Source organism: Amblyomma mixtum, chromosome 4, assembly GCF_055824585.1.
Source record: "Amblyomma mixtum isolate Tamu chromosome 4, ASM5582458v1, whole genome shotgun sequence".
Taxonomy (NCBI): Eukaryota; Metazoa; Arthropoda; class Arachnida; order Ixodida; family Ixodidae; genus Amblyomma; species Amblyomma mixtum.
This window is the reverse complement of record NC_143015.1, coordinates 72,962,436-72,982,528: the sequence shown is the minus strand read 5'-3', so window position 1 is coordinate 72,982,528 and position 20,093 is coordinate 72,962,436. Positions and strand designations below refer to the sequence as shown.

The 20,093-nt window shown below is 48.9% G+C and overlaps 2 protein-coding genes across 4 annotated transcripts in view; one reads left to right on the top strand and one right to left on the bottom strand.

Annotated features, from left to right (window-relative positions):
* Positions 1–20,093, top strand: part of LOC149346994 (uncharacterized) — a 125,567-nt gene that overhangs the window by 70,917 nt on the left and 34,557 nt on the right. The gene's annotated exons all lie outside the window — the stretch shown is intronic.
* LOC149346995 (cytosolic endo-beta-N-acetylglucosaminidase-like) overlaps positions 1–20,093 on the bottom strand; it is a 36,618-nt gene that overhangs the window by 3,038 nt on the left and 13,487 nt on the right. The window contains exons 8-10 of one of the 3 annotated variants that reach the window (XM_089586825.1): positions 13,067–13,309; positions 12,458–12,636; positions 3,221–3,400 (exon numbers count right to left, since the gene is read on the bottom strand). In XM_089586825.1, the coding sequence (XP_089442951.1) occupies positions 3,369–3,400; positions 12,458–12,636; positions 13,067–13,309 (454 nt within the window). In that variant the 3' untranslated portion in view covers positions 3,221–3,368. Of the gene's footprint in view, positions 1–3,220; positions 3,401–12,457; positions 12,637–13,066; positions 13,310–20,093 lie in introns of those variants that run through there. The other 2 variants (XM_089586824.1, XM_089586826.1) reach the window with 2 other exon arrangements.

Here is a 20,093-nt window from a genome sequence, read left to right as displayed (position 1 = left end):
AATTTACAAAGCTAGTGCTTTCCCAACAAACCTCAAGCTAAAACCTAGATCAGCACTTTTGCTGCCTCAAGAAACTGCAAATAATCATGCAGACCTATAAAGTTATTTTCCTTGCTTTGTTTTTCTTGTGGCCAAAGTGACTGAGCCCTTCTTGCTATGGTACTGCCAGTTTTCATCAGCAAATCAGCAGTGCACACAAAACAATGCGAAATCAGTGCATATCTGACAAGATGATAAACTGAAGTGCATCGGGCAGACTAACTGCTCTAGCTCTTGGGCCAGGCTTGCCTGACTACATTAAAATAAATTAATCATGATCAGCTTGCAGGTATTCAGTCAAGGTTTTACAGTTCGTTAGGGGCAGAAGTTCGAAGCGCACAAATGCCTTTGTCTTGCATATATGGCACTCACTGGCAGCTCCTGGAGCCCAATGCACTGACTCTTAACAAGCAGGACAAATAAGCAAATGAATCTGCTTCACTGGCGCAACTGTCTTTAACTCAGGCCATAGGTCGGCACAATCACTCCCAAGTGCACTCATATTGCCTCACTCACACTCACGTCTGTGAGTGTGAATGGATAGCCGAGAGTGATGGATGTCAGTGTGGGTGCAAGTGAGTGGATATGAGTGTCGGTGGTCATAAGAGTGAGTGTGTGGTTGAGAGTGTGAGTGGACAGAGTGCAAGTCACTGGATATGATTGTGAATGAGTGGATGTGAGTGTGGGTGGTCATGAGTGTGAGTGCAAGTGACGGTTGTGAGTGTGAGTGGTGGATGTGAGCGAATGGTTGTGAGTGTGAGTGAACGTGGGTGCAAGTGAGTGGATATGAGTCAGTGGTCATAAGTGTGAGTGGACAAAGAGTTCAAGTCACTGGATATGAGTGTGGGTGGTCATGAGTGTGAATGAGTGGATGTGAGTGTGGGTGGTCATGAGTGTGAGTGTGGGTAGTCATGAGTACGAGTGGACGTGAGTGTCAGTGGCCATGAGTGTGAGTGGTTGTGAGTGAGTGAACATGAGTGAGGGTGGTCATGAGTGTGAGTGAGAGGTTGTGAGTGCAAGGGAGTGGATATGAGTGTCGGTGGTCATAAGTGTGTGCGGTTGAGAGTGTGAGTGGACGTGAGTGCAAGTCACTGGGTGGTCATGAGTGTGAGTGCGAGTGAGTGTGGGTAGTCATGAGTACGAGTGGACGTGTGTGAGTGAGTGAACATGAGTGTGAGTGGATGTGTGTGTCGGTGGTCATGAGTGAGTGCCAGTGAGTGGTCGTGAGTGTGAGTGAACATGAGTGAGCGGATGTAAGTGTGAGTGGGTGGTTTGAGTGTGAGTGGATGTCAGTGTGGGTGGTCATGAGTGCGAGGGAGTTGGTAATGAGTGTCGGTGGTCATGAGTGTGAGTGGTTGCAAGTTTGAGTGGACGTGAGTGTGAGTGCAAGTCAGTGGATGTCAGCATAGGTGGCCATGATTGTGAGTGAGTGTAAGTGGAGTGGAGATGAGTGTGAGTGCGAGTGAGTAGATGTGAGTGTAAGTAGAGGTGAGTGGAATGATTGATGAGAGGATGTGAGTGGCAATGGGTGGATGTGAGTGGTGGGTGGACGCGACAGCGAAGTCGGTTGCTAAGTTTTGTGATGACGATACCGGCTTAACTATTTTCATGTTGCTGACAGCTGAAGGAAGCAAATATTCATTACTGATGGGGCTAGAGGCAGCATAAGGCATCATGCCGATGTCTTTGGACAACCGAGACAGAGGATTCCGCTGGCACGGGAAAGGCAACCTTTCTTTGTTTTTGTGGTTCACTGGTGGCACGAGCACAGGCCCTTTGAGCATGCAATGAGCCGCTACGAGTTTTGCGAGATCCTTTATCAAATTTTGCATTGCCAATCCTGAAAATATAAATAGATGTCTCTTGCCACACTTCTCGCATGGCTTGATCTCAGATACACAGAGTTAAGGGTGGGTGAGGGGATCGAAGGTGACTGTTCTATTTTTCGACTTAGAGCAATGAAATTTGGCAGATTGGCTTAAAAGAGCATCAAACAATCAGATATAAAGTTTCAAAATGACAGCTTCAGCTTTTTCCCTTTTATCATTGTTTATATGTTGTCCCCATGTCGTTTGCTTGTGGAAAGTCTAGCATGACACAAAAAGCAGGCTACAGGTCTGCAAATGCTGTTAATATTTACTAAGAAGTGTGCTGTAGATCAAGACTCTCTTAATTTTTTTTTTAGTTTCTCTACTTTTTTTTTAAGGACACAATATGCACCTTCTCCTTATGTTTAGAATGTATCATGCTCTAATTACCATGTAATAAAAACATGCCAGTCTAAATGATAAATCTCAGACAGTCTCGATGCAGACCACATTTCAGTGGTGACAACAAAACAAACGGGGTAAAAATCCATGCACCTATTGCTGCGCTACGCTTTCCACAAGCAAGGTACTAAGCTCAAAACAAACTTTCGAGAAAACAAGCCTAAAAGTTCTAAGCTAGCACACATTGTCTATGTGTAGATGCCGACAAATATATTTATTTGGAGTGCTTAAAGTTTATTTTTTGGTGAAATATTTCAGTACAACATAGAAACAGTGTTGGAGATGAAAAAAGCGTACTTTTCAAAAATCGTCTTTTTTCGCGATTTTTGAGTGCTGCAGTGGACTTTTTTTTTTTTTGTGCCGAGGTGTGCGCACTGCAGAGCTCTGCTCTGGCCACAATTTGTTGACTGGGCCGTACCCACGAGAAAACCTGACCTAGCCCAGCTCTTGAACTGCACAAGCCCGGAAACAACGCGAAAACGAAGTGCATTTTTTGGTAGGTCGTGCCAGAGGATTATTGTTTCTATCAAGTACTTGAGCGAGCCCAGCATCTCAAATCAAGCATGTGGTTTTTATTTTTGGATGCATAGCATCAGACATGATGATGCCTTTGACGCAAAAGGAGACATCCAAAATGGTAATGTTTTATGTTTCAATTTGCGCCAGAAATGGCTGTTTTGTGCCGATGGTGATAGTGAAGCACGCGACGCTGTGCATTGTTTGCTGCGTCCAGGTTCGTGAATGTGCATTGTGTTTTTTTTTTTTCTGCCTTCCGCACAACTGCAGAGAAGGGGGTGAGTCACACTCGCTACCCAGAGGGATAAGGGGAGCCGGACAGCGAAGGATTCCGAGAATACGGGAAAGGTCAAACCCCCTCAGGGAACGTAGTATACGTCAGGTGGCATCTCACTGTGCGTGTTCTCGCGGCAAGGCGGATCCGCGTCGCGTGTCTGTTGACAGCTTGAGGCGCAGTCAACAGGACATTGCCACGCTAGCTGCAGGCATGAAGACAGTTTGTAAGTGATGGTACAGAACAGATGGGCCTTGAGGTGGATGTCCTCAAACCGGGATCAACCAGAGGTTGAAACAACCTGCACCAAGGGAAAGCGAGAATGTTCGTGAAGCTCGCGGGAGGAAGGGAGAATCTTTATGGTGGAAAGTGTACATATTTGTACAGATTTTGTCGAGATGAGTTATCTTCTTTCCAAAATCATTGACTGGCTATTTTGCCCTTTCAGAATTGTTGATTGGTGATGTCTTCCTTTCGCCAATTATTTATTTGGTGGATGTTAGTGTAGTTACCTGACTGGTTACTGTCCCCATTGAGGGTGGGGCCATAAGGTTTAAAACCAGCTGTTTTGGTGGGACCAAGGGCTGGTTTTGTCCCATAAAACTACAAGTCAGTCAAATGTAAATAAGCTTTCTCCTTGCTTGTATCTTTCATTATTTTATTAATTGATAATAAAAAAGTTGACCTCTCAAGAAGTGTCCTCTAGCAATGTGTTTGAGCAATATCAAATCTGCAAGACGTCAACATCCTTCAATAATCATCATCAATGCAATTTCGGTTGGTTGGTTGGTTTATGGGGTTTAACGTCCCAAAGTGACTAAGGCTATGAGAGACGCCGTAGTGGAGGGCTCCGGAAATTTCGACCACCTGGGGTTCTTTAACGTGCACTGACATCGCACAGTACACGGGCCTCTAGAATTTCTCCTCCAAAGAAATTCTAGCCGCCGCGGCCGGGATCGAACCCGCGTCTTTCGGGACAGCAGCCGAGCACCATAACCGCTGAGCCACTGCGGCGGCCAATGCAATTTCCTTCAACAAGACTGAGAGGAATGCTCAACTGGGTTGAAACGTTGAGGCGATTTTCAACAGTGGATATAAGGTGGCAACCGAATTGGCCGCACCGTTTTGATGGGTTTCACGCACAGTTCGAACTTAATTTTTATGTTTTCGGCAAAGCAATATAATATAGAATGTCTCTGAGTATTGTCACCGTTTCACTCGAGAAAAAAAATTACAAAAATAAAAGCAGTACAAGTGAATTAAAGTTAATAAGAATCAAGCTAGGGTGGCAGTTTTCGTTTCACCTAAAATTATTGTGCAAGCGAGTGCTGGTGTTCAAACTGCCAATACCGAAAAAGCAGCGAAGAAAAAATCTTATGACGGATGCCATAGCGAAAAAAATTCAGGGGGGCACTTTGTTGACTTAAAGTGCGGTGAGGCGAAAGCCTTAAGCGCAGTGTTGCTGCTTGCGTCACTGATGTGTGGTTAAGATGTTAAGCTTCGCCTCTAAGAGCGGAACGAGACAGCGTCTTGCAACGCTGCCAGGGAGTCCATAGAACGCCATCGCCAGTTCGGTTCTATGCCTTGGGAAATGTATATGTCTCTCATATCTCGGTGGACACCTAAACCTCGCCGTAACGGGAAGGGAGGAAGATGGGAGTGAACGAAGACACCATATTCACTAGACGCGCCTTTGTTCATTCCAAACCATCGAGCTGGCATGGTGGAGTGGTAGCGTGCTCGTCTCGCACTCCGGAGACCGGGGTTCGATTCTCCAAGCTCGGCCAATTTCCTACTCGGTTTTATTTATTTATCTGGTCTAACTAGAAAGGTTAATTAGGCTGATTGGTTAAGTAAGCAATTAACTACACTCAGTCGCACTTACTTGGAGCATCACTATACGATCCCTTAAATTGGTTGCATGGTTAGTAGCCAAAGTACAATTGGCCCCGTTTGAAATTCGCGAACGGTGACGTCACGACCGTTTCGACCAATTGAAAAGCGTGACATTTCTGTCGACAACTGCTGCTTACAACGATGAAGCATTAAAGGCTTCCGCCTTAAAATGTGACCAGAAGAGAACAGAAAACTGAGGGCGGAAGGGGGGGCCAGGAGCTTTTCACAAACAGGTCGAAGGGTGCCGGCATGTTCAACACTGGACTGTGCTCGCAGAACAGGAAAGAGTTGAAAAATAAGCTCCCCCACACTCTCCACGGAGTCCAAAAAAAAATTATTTTTTTTTGTGGTCGTGAAAAGGTTCCCGTCAGTGTCATGTAAGCGGAACTCCATCGCTGATAATTTCAGCAGCCGAGGGCTGCCCTGGCAAGTCAACTGCATACAAGCTTCCGCTGTATGTGCGCAAGGCATGGTTCTGATTTGTGACACCTAATTTTTGGCACTGGGCAAGTGAAATCGAAATGGGCTTGTAAATTGCAATTTTGTTTATTTTTGGAGTTTTCAGCAAAGTGAGTGGATTAACATCTGTTTGCACGAACTGATTTCAGCAATCCTACCCGCACTATCTGGACAGCATGAGGTATCCTCTGAGCCGGTACTACGATTTCCTCTAAGAACTTCTGGATAGCGTCTTTTCCGAGTAAAATCCTATTGTTTCAGAAGGGCGTGCGCTACAAAATGGCTCACAAGTTAGCTGCATACGCATTCTTTCACAAACGACGTTGGAGAATAATCTGCACCCCTTATTACCACGTGGATGCGCACGTGGTCTTGCCCGCACTGGCCTCAAAAACAGCACACTGGTTTGTAAAACCTCCGTCAGACAGGGATTATGAGCAATGCGGAAAACGTACTGCACTGCAGACATGCCCAAAGATCGGTCCCACATAGTAAGCTTAGGAGGTTTTGTAAATGGATTGATAATGGCAACTCCCAATAGCATCATTATTACGCGGGGAAATCCTCTACTTGCAGCCAAGTCCAGCCACTTCCCTTTCCGTGAGGAAATCACTCGATCATTTGAAAAATAGGCTACATTTTCCATGCTGCGAAAAGTATTCATAGTTGCCACCTGACTCCAAGCTTGCCGTCCCGGTTAGCTCACTTGGTAGAGCGACTGCTCCGGTGAAGCGGTGGTCCCATGTCCGAACCCCAGACCAGGCCGAATTTTTCTTTAACTACGAAACTACTGAGAAAGCTGTATAGCTTTCCTTTGTGGCCGTATTGCTGCGCTTGGGTGGATGTCAATGAGTAATTACTCCCTTATTTGAAATCTACTTCACCTTGGGGGATTCCCCTAAAAACATTTGACCGACTCCATTGTGTTCATGCAGAGACATGGACACGTCATTGTCAAGGAAGACCAAATATTGGTAATCAGACAGCATCGAAGACTACTGTCATGGCAAACTCATTATTGTTACCTAGACACCGTCATAGGTGCGTTCACAGGGATGGGAGGGTGCACTCAGGCAATGCTAGGGAAGCCATGAGGGCAGTCGGCCGCAGCAGTAAATCCCTCATCTCCTCCATTGTCAGCAAACAAGGAAAGAGTGAGCGAACGTGAATGAGAGTGAGTGAATGGTTATGAGCGCGAATGAGTCGTTGTGAGAACAAGTGGTGATGAGTGTGAGTGAGTGGTTGCGAGTGCGAGTGAGTGGTTGTTTGTGTCAGTGGACATGAGTGTGAGTGAGCGGTTGTGAATGCAGTGGTGATGAATGTGAGTGCAAGTGGTGATGAGTTTGAGTGAGTGGTTGATTACAAGTGGTCATAAGTGCGAGGGCGAGTGAGTCGTGAGTGCGAGTGGTCATAAGTGTGAGGGTGGGTGAGTGCAAGTGGTGATGAGTGTGAGTGGTTGTAAGTGCAAATGGTCATAAGTGTGAGGGCGACTGGGGATGAGTGTGAGTGAGTGGTTGTGAGTGCGAGTGGTCATAAGTGTGAAGGCGAGTGAGTGGTTGTGAGTGCAAGTGGTGATGAGTGTGAGTGAGTGGTTGAGTGCAAGTGGTCATAAGTGTGAGGGCGAGTGAGTGCGAGTGGTGATGAGTGGTTGTGAGTGCTAGTGGTGATGAGTGGTTGCGAGTGCTAGTGGTGATGAGTGTGAGTGCGAGTGGTCATAAGTGTGAGGGCGAGTGGTGATGAGTGTGAGTGAGTGGTTGTGAGTGTGAGGGCAAGTGAGTGGTTCGGAGTGCAAGTGGTGATGAGTATGATTGAGTGGTTGTGAGTGCGAGTGGTCATAAGTGTGAGGGCAAGTGAGTGGTTCGGAGTGAAAGTGGTGATGAGTGTGAGTGAGTGGTTGAGTGCAAGTGGTCATAAGTGTGAGGGCGAGTGAGTGGTGAGTGCGAGTTATGATGAGTGGTCGTGAGTGTGAGTGGTGATGAGTGTGAGTGGTTGTGAGTGCGAGTGGTCATAAGTGTGAGGGCGAGTGAGTGGGGATGAGTGTGAGTGAGTGGTTGTGAGTGCGAGTGGTCATAAGTGTGAGGGCGGGTGAGTGGTTGCGAGTGCGAGTGGTGATGAGTGTGAGTGGTTGTGAGTGCGAATGGTCATAAGTGTGAGGGTGAGTGGGGATGAGTGTGAGTGAGTGGTTGTGAGTGCGAGTGGTCATAAGTGTGAAGGCGAGTGAGTGGTTGTGAGTGCAAGTGGTGATGAGTGTGAGTGAGTGGTTGAGTGCAAGTGGTCATAAGTGTGAGGGCGAGTGAGTGGTGAGTGCAAGTGGTGATGAGTGGTTGTGAGTGCGAGTGGTGATGAGTGTGAGTGGTCATAAGTGTGAGGGCGAGTGAGTGGGGATGAGTGTGAGTGAGTGGTTGTGAGCGCGAGTGGTCATAGGTGTGAGGGCGGGTGAGTGGTTGCGAGTGCGAGTGGTGATGAGTGTGTGTGGTTGTGAGTGCGAATGGTCATAAGTGTGAGGGTGAGTGGGGATGAGTGTGAGTGAGTGGTTGTGAGTGTGAGGGCAAGTGAGTGGTTCAGAGGGCAAGTGGTGATGAGTGTGATTGAGTGGTTGTGAGTGCGAGTGGTCATAAGTGAGGGCAAGTGAGTGGTTCGCAGTCAAGTGGTGATGAGTGTGATTGAGTGGTTGTGAGTGCGAGTGGTCATAAGTGTGAGGGCGAGTGAGTGGTGATGAGTGTGAGTGCGAATGGTCATAAGTGTGAGGGCAAGTGGGAGTGTTGTGGTCATAAGTGTGAGGGCGAGTGAGTGGTTGTGAGTGCGAGTGGTGATGAGTGAGTGGCTGTGAGTGCAAATGGTCATAAGTGTCAGGGCAAGTAAGTGAGGATGAGTGTGAGTGAGTGGTTGTGAGTGCGAGTGGTCATAAGTGTGAGGGCGAGTGAGCGGGGATGAGTGAGTGAGTGCGAGTGGTCATAAGTGTGAGGGCGAGTGAGTGGGGATGAGTGTGAGTGAGTGGTTGTGAGTGCGAGTGGTCATAAGTGTGAGGGCGAGTGAGTGGTTGTGAGTGCGAGTGGTGATGAGTGAGTGGCTGTGAGTGCAAATGGTCATAAGTGTGAGGGCAAGTAAGTGAGGATGAGTGTGAGTGAGTGGGGATGAGTGTGAGTGGTCATAAGTGTGAGGGCGAGTGAGTGTGAGCGAGTGCGAGCAGTCATAAGTGTGAGGGCGAGTGAGTGGGGATGAGTGTGAGTGAGTGGTTGTGAGTGCAAGTGGTCATAAGTGTGAGGGCGAGTGAGGATGAGTGTGAGTGAGTGGTTGTGAGTGCCAGTGGCCATAAATGTGAGGGCGAGTGAGTGGGGATGAGTGAGTGAGTGCGAGTGGTCATAAGTGTGAGGGCAAGTGAGTGAGGATGAGTGTGAGTGAGTGGTTGTGAGTGCGAGTGGTCATAAGTGTGAGGGCGAGTGAGTGGGGATGAGTGCGAGTGGTCATAAGTGTGAGGGCGATTGAGTGGGGATGAGTGTGAGTGAGTGCGAGCGGTCATAAGTGTGAGGGCGAGTGAGTGGGGATGAGTGTGAGTGAGTGGTTGTGAGTGCCAGTGGTCATAAGTGTGAGGGCGAGTGAGTGGGGATGAGTGCGAGTGGTCATAAGTGTGAGGGCGAGTGAGTGGGGATGAGTGTGAGTGAGTGCGAGTGGTCATAAGTGTGAGGGCGAGTGAGTGGGGATGAGTGTGAGTGAGTGGTTGTGAGTGCGAGTGGTCATAAGTGTGAGGGCGAGTGAGTGGGGATGAGTGCGAGTGGTCATAAGTGTGAGGGCGATTGAGTGGGGATGAGTGTGAGTGAGTGCGAGCGGTCATAAGTGTGAGGGCGAGTGAGTGGGGATGAGTGTGAGTGAGTGGTTGTGAGTTCGAGTGGTCATAAGTGTGAGGGCGAGTGAGTGAGGATGAATGTGAGTGAGTGGTTGTGAGTGCCAGTGGTCATAAGTGTGAGGGCGAGTGAGTGGGGATGAGTGCGAGTGGTCATAAGTGTGAGGGCGAGTGAGTGGGGATGAGTGTGAGTGAGTGCGAGCGGTCATAAGTGTGAGGGCGAGTGAGTGGGGATGAGTGTGAGTGAGTGGTTGTGAGTGCGAGTGGTCATAAGTGTGAGGGCGAGTTAGTGGTTGTGAGTGCGAGTGGTGATGAGTGAGTGGCTGTGAGTGCAAATGGTCATAAGTGTGAGGGCGAGTGAGTGAGGATGAGTGTGAGTGGTTGTGAGTGCCAGTGGTCATAAGTGTGAGGGCGAATGAGTGGGGATGAGTGTGAGTGAGTGCGAGTGGTCATAAGTGTGAGTGAGTGGTTGTGAGTGCGAATGGTCATAAGTGTGAAGGCGAGTGAGTGGGGATGAGTGTGAGTGAGTGGTTGTGAGTGCGAGTGGTCATAAGTGTGAAGGCGAGTGAGTGGGGATGAGTGTGAATGAGTGGTCATAAGTGTGAAGGCGAGTGAGTGGGGATGAGTGTGAGTGGCTGTGAGTGCGAGTGGTCATAAGTGTGAGGGCGAGTGAGTGCGAATGGTCGTAAGTGTGAGGGCGAGTGGGGATGAGTGAGTGCGAGTGGTCATAAGTGTGAGGGCGAATGGTCGTAAGTGTGAGGGCGAGTGGGGATGAGTGGTTGTGAGTGCGAATGGTCATAAGTGTGAGGGCGAGTGAGTGGGGATGAGTGTGAGTGAGTGGTTGTGAGTGCGAATGGTAATAAGTGTGAGGGCGAGTGAGTGGGGATGAGTGTGAGTGAGTGCGAGTGGTCATAAGTGTGAAGGCGAGTGAGTGGGGATGAGTGTGAGTGGCTGTGAGTGCGAGTGGTCATAAGTGTGAGGGCGAGTGAGTGCGAATGGTCGTAAGTGTGAGGGCGAGTGGGGATGAGTGGTTGTGAGTGCGAGTGAGTGGGGATGAGTGTGAGTGAGTGGTCATAAGTGTGAAGGCGAGTGAGTAGGGATGAGTGTGAGTGGCTGTGAGTGCGAGTGGTCACAAGTGTGAGGGCGAGTGAGTGCGAATGGTCGTAAGTGTGAGGGCGAGTTTGGATGAGTGGGAGTGAGTGCGAGTTGTCATAAGTGTGAAGGCGAGTGAGTGGGGATGAGTGAGTGGCTGTGAGTGCGAGTGGTCATAAGTGTGAGGGTGAGTGAGTGGGGATGAGTGTGAGTGAGTGGTTGTGAGTGCGAATGGTAATAAGTGTGAGGGCGAGTGAGTGGGGATGAGTGTGAGTGAGTGCGAGTGGTCATAAGTGTGAAGGCGAGTGAGTGGGGATGAGTGTGAGTGGCTGTGAGTGCGAGTGGTCATAAGTGTGAGGGCGAGTGAGTGCGAATGGTCGTAAGTGTGAGGGCGAGTGGGGATGAGTGGTTGTGAGTGCGAGTGAGTGGGGATGAGTGTGAGTGAGTGGTCATAAGTGTGAAGGCGAGTGAGTAGGGATGAGTGAGTGGCTGTGAGTGCGAGTGGTCACAAGTGTGAGGGCGAGTGAGTGCGAATGGTCGTAAGTGTGAGGGCGAGTTTGGATGAGTGGGAGTGAGTGCGAGTTGTCATAAGTGTGAAGGCGAGTGAGTGGGGATGAGTGAGTGGCTGTGAGTGCGAGTGGTCATAAGTGTGAGGGTGAGTGAGTGGGGATGAGTGTGAGTGAGTGGTTGTGAGTGCGAATGGTCATAAGTGTGAGGGCGAGTGAGTGGGGATGAGTGTGAGTGAGTGGTTGTGAGTGCGAGTGGTCATAAGTGTGAAGGCGAGTGAGTGGGGATGAGTGTGAGTGAGTGGTTGTGAGTGCGAGTGGTCATAAGTGTGAAGGCGAGTGAGTGGGGATGAGTGTGAGTGGCTGTGAGTGCAAGTGGTCATAAGTGTGAGGGCGAGTGAGTGCAAATGGTCGTAAGTGTGAGGGCGAGTGGGGATGAGTGGTTGTGAGTGCGAATGGTCATAAGTGTGAGGGCGAGTGAGTGGGGATGAGTGTGAGTGCGAATGGTCATAAGTGTGAGGGCGAGTGAGTGGGGATGAGTGTGAGTGAGTGGTTGTGAGTGCGAGTGGTCATAAGTGTGAAGGCGAGTGAGTGTGAGTGAGTGGTTGTGAGTGCGAGTGGTCATAAGTGTGAAGGCGAGTGAGTGGGGATGAGTGTGAGTGGCTGTGAGTGCGAGTGGTCATAAGTGTGAGGGCGAGTGAGTGCGAATAGTCGTAAGTGTGAGGGCGAGTGGGGATGAGTGGTTGTGAGTGCGAGTGGTCATAAGTGTGAAGGCGAGTGAGTGGGGATGAGTGTGAGTGAGTGGTTGTGAGTGCGAGTGGTCATAAGTGTGAAGGCGAGTGAGTGGGGATGAGTGTGAGTGGCTGTGAGTGCGAGTGGTCATAAGTGTGAGTGCGAATGGTCGTAAGTGTGAGGGCGAGTGGGGATGAGTGGTTGTGAGTGCGAGTGGTCATAAGTGTGAAGGCGAGTGAGTGGGGATGAGTGTGAGTGAGTGGTCATAAGTGTGAAGGCGAGTGAGTGGGGATGAGTGTGAGTGGCTGTGAGTGCGAGTGGTCATAAGTGTGAGGGCGAGTGGGGATGAGTGTGAGTGAGTGGTTGTGAGTGCGAGTGGTCATAAGTGTGAAGGCGAGTGAGTGGGGATGAGTTTGAGTGGCTGTGAGTGCAAGTGGTCATAAGTGTGAGGGCGAGTGAGTGGGAATGGTCGTAAGTGTGAGTGGGGATGAGTGGGAGTGAGTGGTTGTGAGTGCGAGTGGTGATAAGGGAGTGGTTGTGAGTGCGAATGGTCATAAGTGTGAAGGCGAGTGAGTGGTGATGAGTGTGAGTGAGTGGTTGAGTGCAAGTGGTCATAAGTGTGAGGGCGAGTGAGTGGTTGTGAGTGCGAGTGGTTGTGAGTGCAAGTGTGAGTGTGAATGAGCGGATGTCAGTGCGAGTGGCCGTGAGCATGAGTGCGACTGAGCCACCTCATGGTGCCAAGGTATGAATCACTGAGGCTTCATGCCTATGTCATTAGAGTAACCTTCGATGCCTGTTGTCCACTCTTCGCAAGCAAACTTTTAGCAGTTACCTTCATCGCTGCAACTGTTATTTGCAGACTTGTTTCCAGTCTTGTCAGCTGCACGTTCTATGAAGAGTTGTCCCAAAAGACAAACACTGGCCACTGATGCGTCAAAAGACAAGAAGGAGATGCCGATTTCTTCGAGAACGGCATTTGGCACGTTGTTGGTATCCTTTACCTGGAATTTTCTGAAAGCAAAGAGGGCAGCTCTCAATTAAAGAACTCCACCTTATGGTTCTAGGAAGTGCACTAGAATCACACTATTCTGTGTCAAGAAAAAATAAGGTGTTGTCTATGCCCTCCCATCTAGACATCCAATTCTTAAAATTCAAAGCTATTTCGATACAAATGCGGTTGGGCTTTCCCACAAAGCTGGACCACTTTTGGCATGAACAATTTGCAGAAATAAAAACAAACTGACAGGTGATTGAACCCACAGAAGAGATTTCAAGGGAAGGAAAACAGCCAGCTCTGGCCACTGAAGAGTGGAAAGACGAAACTGGAATCACACTGGGGAAGGGCAGCCACTGCTGGTTTCAATGCAATTGGCGGTCATTACAGAGGGCCCTTTTTCTGCAGAAGATGCAATTTCAAATGATGATGAAGATGACTCCACACCTTGTCTGCCAACAGGACTTGGCAGCACCTGGAGAGCTTTGAGAAGAAATGTCTTGCGTTGCCTCACACCACTCGCCTTCAGGCATGGAGACTGTGGCACCCAGCAGCAGCTTCTTTTTCTCTCCCAGTGCCGTCCAAACCATCAAGACGAGTGCCACGTCAAGTGTCTCAGTGCTGCCCGGGTACACCTGGAAGGTGTAGCTGACACTCAGGGAGCCCAATGGGATGTCACAAGAAAACAACCTGTCAAAGAACGCATCACACAGATTGTGACACTCACCTTGAGAGAAAGTCTAGCAAATTACGTAGCACTAAAGCTTCAAAGAACATAAGCCACATAAAAAGCAGCAAACATTAAAGGGATGCTGAAAGGTTTCCCAGAAAAATTGAGTGGAGAGATGCACTTTACAGTTTTCCACCCTCGGAATTCGAATTTCTCGTCGAAATTAGGCAAAGGAAAGCGCAAACCTATTTTATTTTGGCGAGAAGTGCAGCAGCAGCCTCGGGCGAGCTCGCGCGCCTTGTTGCTGCCTGTGATTGGTTGGGCACCTCGTGACGTCAACAATGGCGCTGGCTCGGTTGGCTCGGCCGCCGCCGCCGCTGCACATGAACCGCGGCGCTCGGCGGTTCGAGGTTGTTATTTTGCTTCTTATACGACGATGGAACACATCGAAGATTACCCGGAGGATCTTGGCGTCATCCCCTACATGTTAGAACCGATTGCAAAGAGCAAACCTCTCCAAGAAAGAAACGATACTGGCGCAAGCCGTGATTTTGACTCGAACAAAAGCGAAGTGTCAGCATCTCCACGTGTTGGAAATGGCTTTGGTAAGTATACTTTTCTTGCCAAACTACATTCAGAGATACAATGGATGAATTTTGAGGCGCGCAAATGCAGTATAGCACTGCCCGATGTAATTTTCCTAATACAATGTAAGCGGGATGCGATCGTCAGCATTTTTGTCTTACCGCTTGTCAGTGCTGCCACAAATCTGCTTGTAATCCAGAAAGATCATTGGCATGCGCAATAAGTTATCAGGCTCTTTTTTGCACGCAAATTTTATGCTTGCACCACTTCATGGTCGCTGCATGCCGGCTCGATTCATAACATACAAGTACACAGCACTTTGCGACAAAACTCGTCTAGGTGACAAACGTGCGCCTTCCGTTTTGCGTGCCAAGATGGGAGCTAGCAGTAAATTAAAATCCTTGTTTAGGCGAATTCTTTCATGCTACAAGTCCTTGTAAGAATACTTTCATCCGTTTGCGCCGCCTTTATCGTGCTTGTTGTTCAGATCTAGCGGCAAGGTTTTTTTTTCACTAACTAGATGGACTCGTGCTGCAGCCGAGCAGGACGAATCGCAAGGCTGGCTGTAGCAACACTTGGCGCACAATTACATAATATTATTATTACTGTATGAAGCCATGCGGCAGTCGGCAATTCTTTACGACTACATGCGTTATTAGAAATGTATTCCTGGCAGTTGAGCGATGTCGTTGTAAACACTCTACTTCCAAAACAGGTGTTCCTCCGTCCGCTGCATTCCAGAGGGGAATGAAGAAGACTGCTGGTGCTGCCAAGAAATTGATAAAATTATCAGAAAACAGACGGTATTGCACCAGGTTTCAGTTGAGCTGACTGTTGACAGTGAATGCATTGCCGACAGGCTCTGGTGATAGTCTTCATCACGAATGTGGTCAGAGCATAGCAGTGTTGCCTTTGACGGCTTGAAATCCCTTCGCCTCACAGCGGCGACTCACTTCGTGGAGAGCCTCTTTTTTTGAGGGCAATAATGAAAGACCACATCGTCGCGGCCGCAGATGTTTGTGCAGCCAAGGGCTACGCAGAACGCCGGCAGGATGGGTCCACCGCTTCATTCGATGCTGCACACCTTTCTGTACGTCACCACAAACATAAATACGCATAAATAAAGAAACATAAGGCAGCTCGAAGCAGCTTATGATGGCACGCACGCAGAAACAAGCACGGCCGCGGAGGCTCTGAAGCGACGGATCCCCGGTGTTTACGTCACCACTCCGCGGTTTCCGGTTTTGGCTCGCATCGTCAGGGTCATCAGCAGCGCTCGGCGGACCGCGGGGGGCGGAGCTACCGCGTAATTTTAAACGGCGATTACGTCGCTCCAAAGTTATGAATCTGTAAAAAAATTTCACCCGCATGATTTATAAAGTTCCCACATCCACACGTGAGCATTTTAATGAATTCGAAAAACTCTTCAGCTTCCCTTTAAAAAAAAAGGGCCACGGACACCAAAACAAACACAAACTAAACGAAAAAGTCTCACAGAATTTGCGTATGGCTATGAATATAATAAGAAACACACAACTGTTGAGAGGCACAATCAGACTTCAGTGTTCGGCATCAAGAGTGAGCGAAATCCTCTGCCACGCTGCTGGGTTCCATCGGAACCCCTACTGGAAACCACACTAAAGAGAGCTAACAACCAAATAACCAGAGGAATACTTGAAGCTTTGGAAATCAGGAAGCGTGGCGAATCCTGCACCAGTAGCCCGTCAGTACCTTTAGCTACAAAGGAGCTAGCGTTTCTGGCGTCCAGAGCATGAGCGGCGCGTGTTCTCAGGAGATGTTTATGACGGGAGTTTTTCTTCATGTTTGTCGCTTGGCCACAGATATACAGTGAAACCTCGTTATAGCGAACAAGTAAAAAATCATAAAATAGTTCACTATAGCCGGAATTCGTAATATAAAATTTCGTTCGCCAGAAACGTGTGCAAAAGTGGCAAGTCAATTAGTCATTGAAGGGACAGCAAGTCTGGTGATCCTTACTAGAGAAACGGAGAGACGTTTTCCTATGTTTTGGCGGCGTTTCGAAGGCGCTCGCGGCTATTCCGAAGGCCGCAAAAAGACGTGCGCCAGTTAGGTAGGCTTTCCCGCACATCACCGCAAGTGCAGGTTAAGTGCCGGTTACAATGGCTTCCCCACATAATAGCCGTGTGACGTAGAAAGTCCTACGTCAAAGCGAAAGCCATTGCCTACCTCCGCAACAGTCAACATTACCGCAAAATTGTTACTGCAAGCTTGCAACCACCTACGGCGCTGCTTCCTGTGGCGCTGTCAACGGGGGCCAGAGGCGTGAACGTGTGGCTGACTGCCGGACTACGACCCTACGCGCCGCTGTTGGCAAGTGCATGATAAAAGTGCAAACCTTGGCGTGAACGCTTGGCACATCACCACCAGTCACTTGTGCATTGCGGCGAAGCCCGCCGCCCGCCATCCGAATGGGCACAGGTGGGGAGTTTGATATATCCGTTTCATGGCCAACCAAGTTCGACATATAAAGTAGAAATTGCAAGCGTTTGTCAAAAACATTTATGAAGAGTTCAATATAGCCAATAACTCGTAATATCCGTGTTCGCTATATTGAGGTTTGACTGTATAATCTGTGTTGCAGGAAACAAATAAACTTCCAGCTGTTGGTGCTTCTTATATGCATGGTCCAAAACTTTTTTCATCCCTGTCTCGGCGCCAGTTGCTACACTCATGTCGAACCAATTTGCCCAGCAGCAAGTTCTATTGATGAGCATGCAAAGACATATTTAAATTCATCTCAGCGTCTTCGTATATTGACGAAGCGAACTCGCTGAGCGGTGTGTTCCCTAACGTGGAAGTGCGTGCAATATCAGCTAGCCACAGGCGTTTTCCTCATCGCAGGCGTGTGCCGCGGCATGAACTTCGTCTAAGGAGCACTTAGACGGACACCTGAAGTTCCTGTACTGCTCCGCCAAATCGAGGCACGTCAAAAACCTAACCACGCGGGCACGCAAAGCACACAGCCGCGAAGCACCAAAACATATTGAAACTCAGCTGGCCACCTGTTGCGCCGCCAAGTATAGGTTTTCATTGGCTTCCGACATTCAAGTTGTCACTTTTCCGTCTTCCTCAAGTGATAAACGTGCACATGCAGTTTCAAAACAAAACTTATATACTTCAATACTCAAACATGTAAACTTCATGCACATTTGTCAGACTCAGAAATCCGAGGTGTAATCCGGTATTTCATCACAACGCTTGTGCCTCTGAGACGGGCCTGTGGCAGCCTACCTGTATTTTAGTTGTTGGCCTTTTCTACCTTAAAGGAGCTTTTATTTCAGCAAGAGTGCTCTTTTTGTGGTCAGGAGCTGGGATTCTATCAATACAAGCCAACTCCGACTTCTCCTCGGCGTCCCTTTAAAGACAGTCAAGGCGCCAAGTGAGCTGGGCAGTCGTACAGAAGCTGCCGTGAAGGACAGCCTAGGTGGCGCTTGACTGCTTCTGGTGAATGTATACACATGCACAGAGGGCTTTGTGCAATCGGTCCACTGTCCTGTTTTTACAGTGCTTAAGAAACAGTCATTGCTCGTGTGTGTTAACTGTGCCCCCCTCCCCGTCAATGCACCACAACAAAATCGATGCTGAAGTAACATGGCGAGTTTTACCATAGTCCTTCAATGTTTTTTACTGGTCACGAAACTCTGGCCAAAGTTTCATATGGGGACAGCGCACGCCGCTAGTGGCATGGCTGTCGGCGAGGGGCACGAGTCGCTGCGCGATCCCTGCTCGCAGCAACTGTTTTCCGGCCAACAGGCTCATATTCGCTTGGTAGTTGTGCTTTCTGGGGATCGGTATTTGGGCTTATAGGATGGACGCTACTTTACTGGTTATCACCTGAAAGCTTGGCTGCAAAATCGAGACACTAAAACCCAGTGCGATCGATGACGGCCGCTAGTAAACCTTGTTAGCTGTTTTCTGGCAAACAATTAACGCACTTACTTTCTCTCGTTGCTTTTTACAAAAAAGCGATTTTTGTACATTGGTCCAGCCTTCGCATAACCGCAACTTGCCCACAACGTCATTCTAGAAGATCTAGCGCAGCGACCCTTAACATATCTATATGTGTCTGCGCTGCGCCTGTCTCGGCCGAGTCCTCGCTTTCATCTAATAGCACAAGGCTGCTTAAGGCTGGCGTTTACCTTGTGAGAAATACTGCAATCTCAATAGTGCTGAAAACAAGACGTTATGGCGGCATTTTAAGAACTGGAGTGCACGCTACAAAAGCGATCACATGACGAATGCACCGGTAGTTTGATGGTGCTATCTCAGTTTTTTTTTTGTTTTTTTGCTGACACTTTCGGAGGTGGCAAAGCCAGCTGCGGAAGACACTTGCTATATGAGCCGTTAATTTACACTTTGTCACGCTGCGACTACGGAGGCGCTGCCGAGTGCAAGGAAATTGTGAATTTTTTGTGGTAATTGCCCATGTGCTGGCTTCGCACTACTAAAATAAGAGACAAGCTGTGACCAGCTACGCAAGAAACCAAAAAATGAGCAATGATAGAAATCACGGAGAAACATGTACAAAAAATAAAAAATGCTAGGAGTTTAACGTGGTTGAACCGAGCAGACGTGGGAACGCATGTGTTTAGCCTATTTAGCTCATTGTTTTGCTTTGCTGGGTCATTGGCACGTCTGGCGACGATATTAGACTGAAGTTAAGCTCTCATCGAGGTTAAGCCGGTCTATGTGTTCGTTCCGAAGGTGGACATTGATGAAGACCACGATGTACAATGCGCGCCGCGCGAGTGTGTGTTGCAGTTTAGTTTTTTCCTGTTTGGCTCTGCACGAAACCCTGGCCAATCTCCCACCGTGGGTATGCGCCATCGCTTTTGAGGCAACAACAACAACACGAGGCGTGTTCGGCTGCTGCGATAGCACAGTGCTCTCGTGGAGTGGCCAGCAAAGATGATCCGTTCGCACCGCCGGGGGTTCGAAATTTCCAGTCGCGGCAATATTTATTTCATTTCTGCACCCTTAAATTCAGGGATGCCACAAGATTCTTGGTTGGGTTTGATCCCATGAAGTAGTGCTTTCGCACCAAAAGCCATCAGCACATTGAAGAGTACAGCTGTCTGAAATGCAGCATCGTCACAGATTCGTGCTCAAGTACGCTGGCTGGCCTTCGAATATCCGTGGGACGGCGCCAAGCCCGAGTTCCAGCTTCTCGTGTTGCGGCGACACTGCTTCTCCGTTGATCACGAACTCGTGAGGCCAAATGAAAATCGCGGGGCAAAATGCCTCTCGCAGACACGGATATGCTTCGAGTCTAAGCTAAAGCCACCGCTTTCCTGTCGGACTGTCGCCCGCATCCATATTTTACGCTGCTCGGCGGCGCTCGGCAGACACAACAGCGAGGCCATTTCCTGCGTACCTCCGTAGCCGGAGCGGCAACCCGTCATGCAGGAAGTATTCGGCATTGCAGGCTTGCACATCACGTGCACTGTACTTATTTTGCAAACGAAGGTGAAGTGAGAAGAGAAAATAGTTGCTGCCGCACCACCGGCGTCCCATTCCGCCCGCAGACTCGCGGCCGTAGAGACGCTCGCTTCCTCGCGCCGCTGCCCCCGCAAGACTCTTAGCACCGCCTCGTGGAAGTCGCAGTCAACATATGAAGCTCTCCCATAGCGTTACGGAGAAGTTTCATGACCATAAAAGCATCGAAGGACTATGGTTTTACTGTTGGCACACCTAGAGTTCTGTATGCAGGGGTGCAGACAGATTCAAAGCTGCCACTAAATGGCTACTGCACGAACCGTATTAAAGAAGCCAACAGTCACTGAAACAAAGAAAGGCATTGAGGAATACTTCCATTTTTTTCTTTTACTGTACTTACTTGCATAATGACTGCACTCGCGTAATAATAACACCCCTGAATTTTGTTGTCAAAATTCATTTTTTTTTATCCCCCGCATAATGATCGCACCCTTAACACCCCTAACTTGCCACTGCAATTTGTCGACGATGTCAAGCCTAGCCGCAATGATCGTACCTGCGATCTGTCTGACAGATGGCGCATGCAGGTGACCATCTTGTTCTGTCAGCATTACAGCGGCAGCCGCCTGTTGGCTGACCTGCGGTCACACGGGCAGTCTAAATGCGGTTATGCTTAACCGCGGACACCAAACTTAACTGCGGTTATCTCGAATCACGTTTCCCCATTGTCACAAGGCTTGC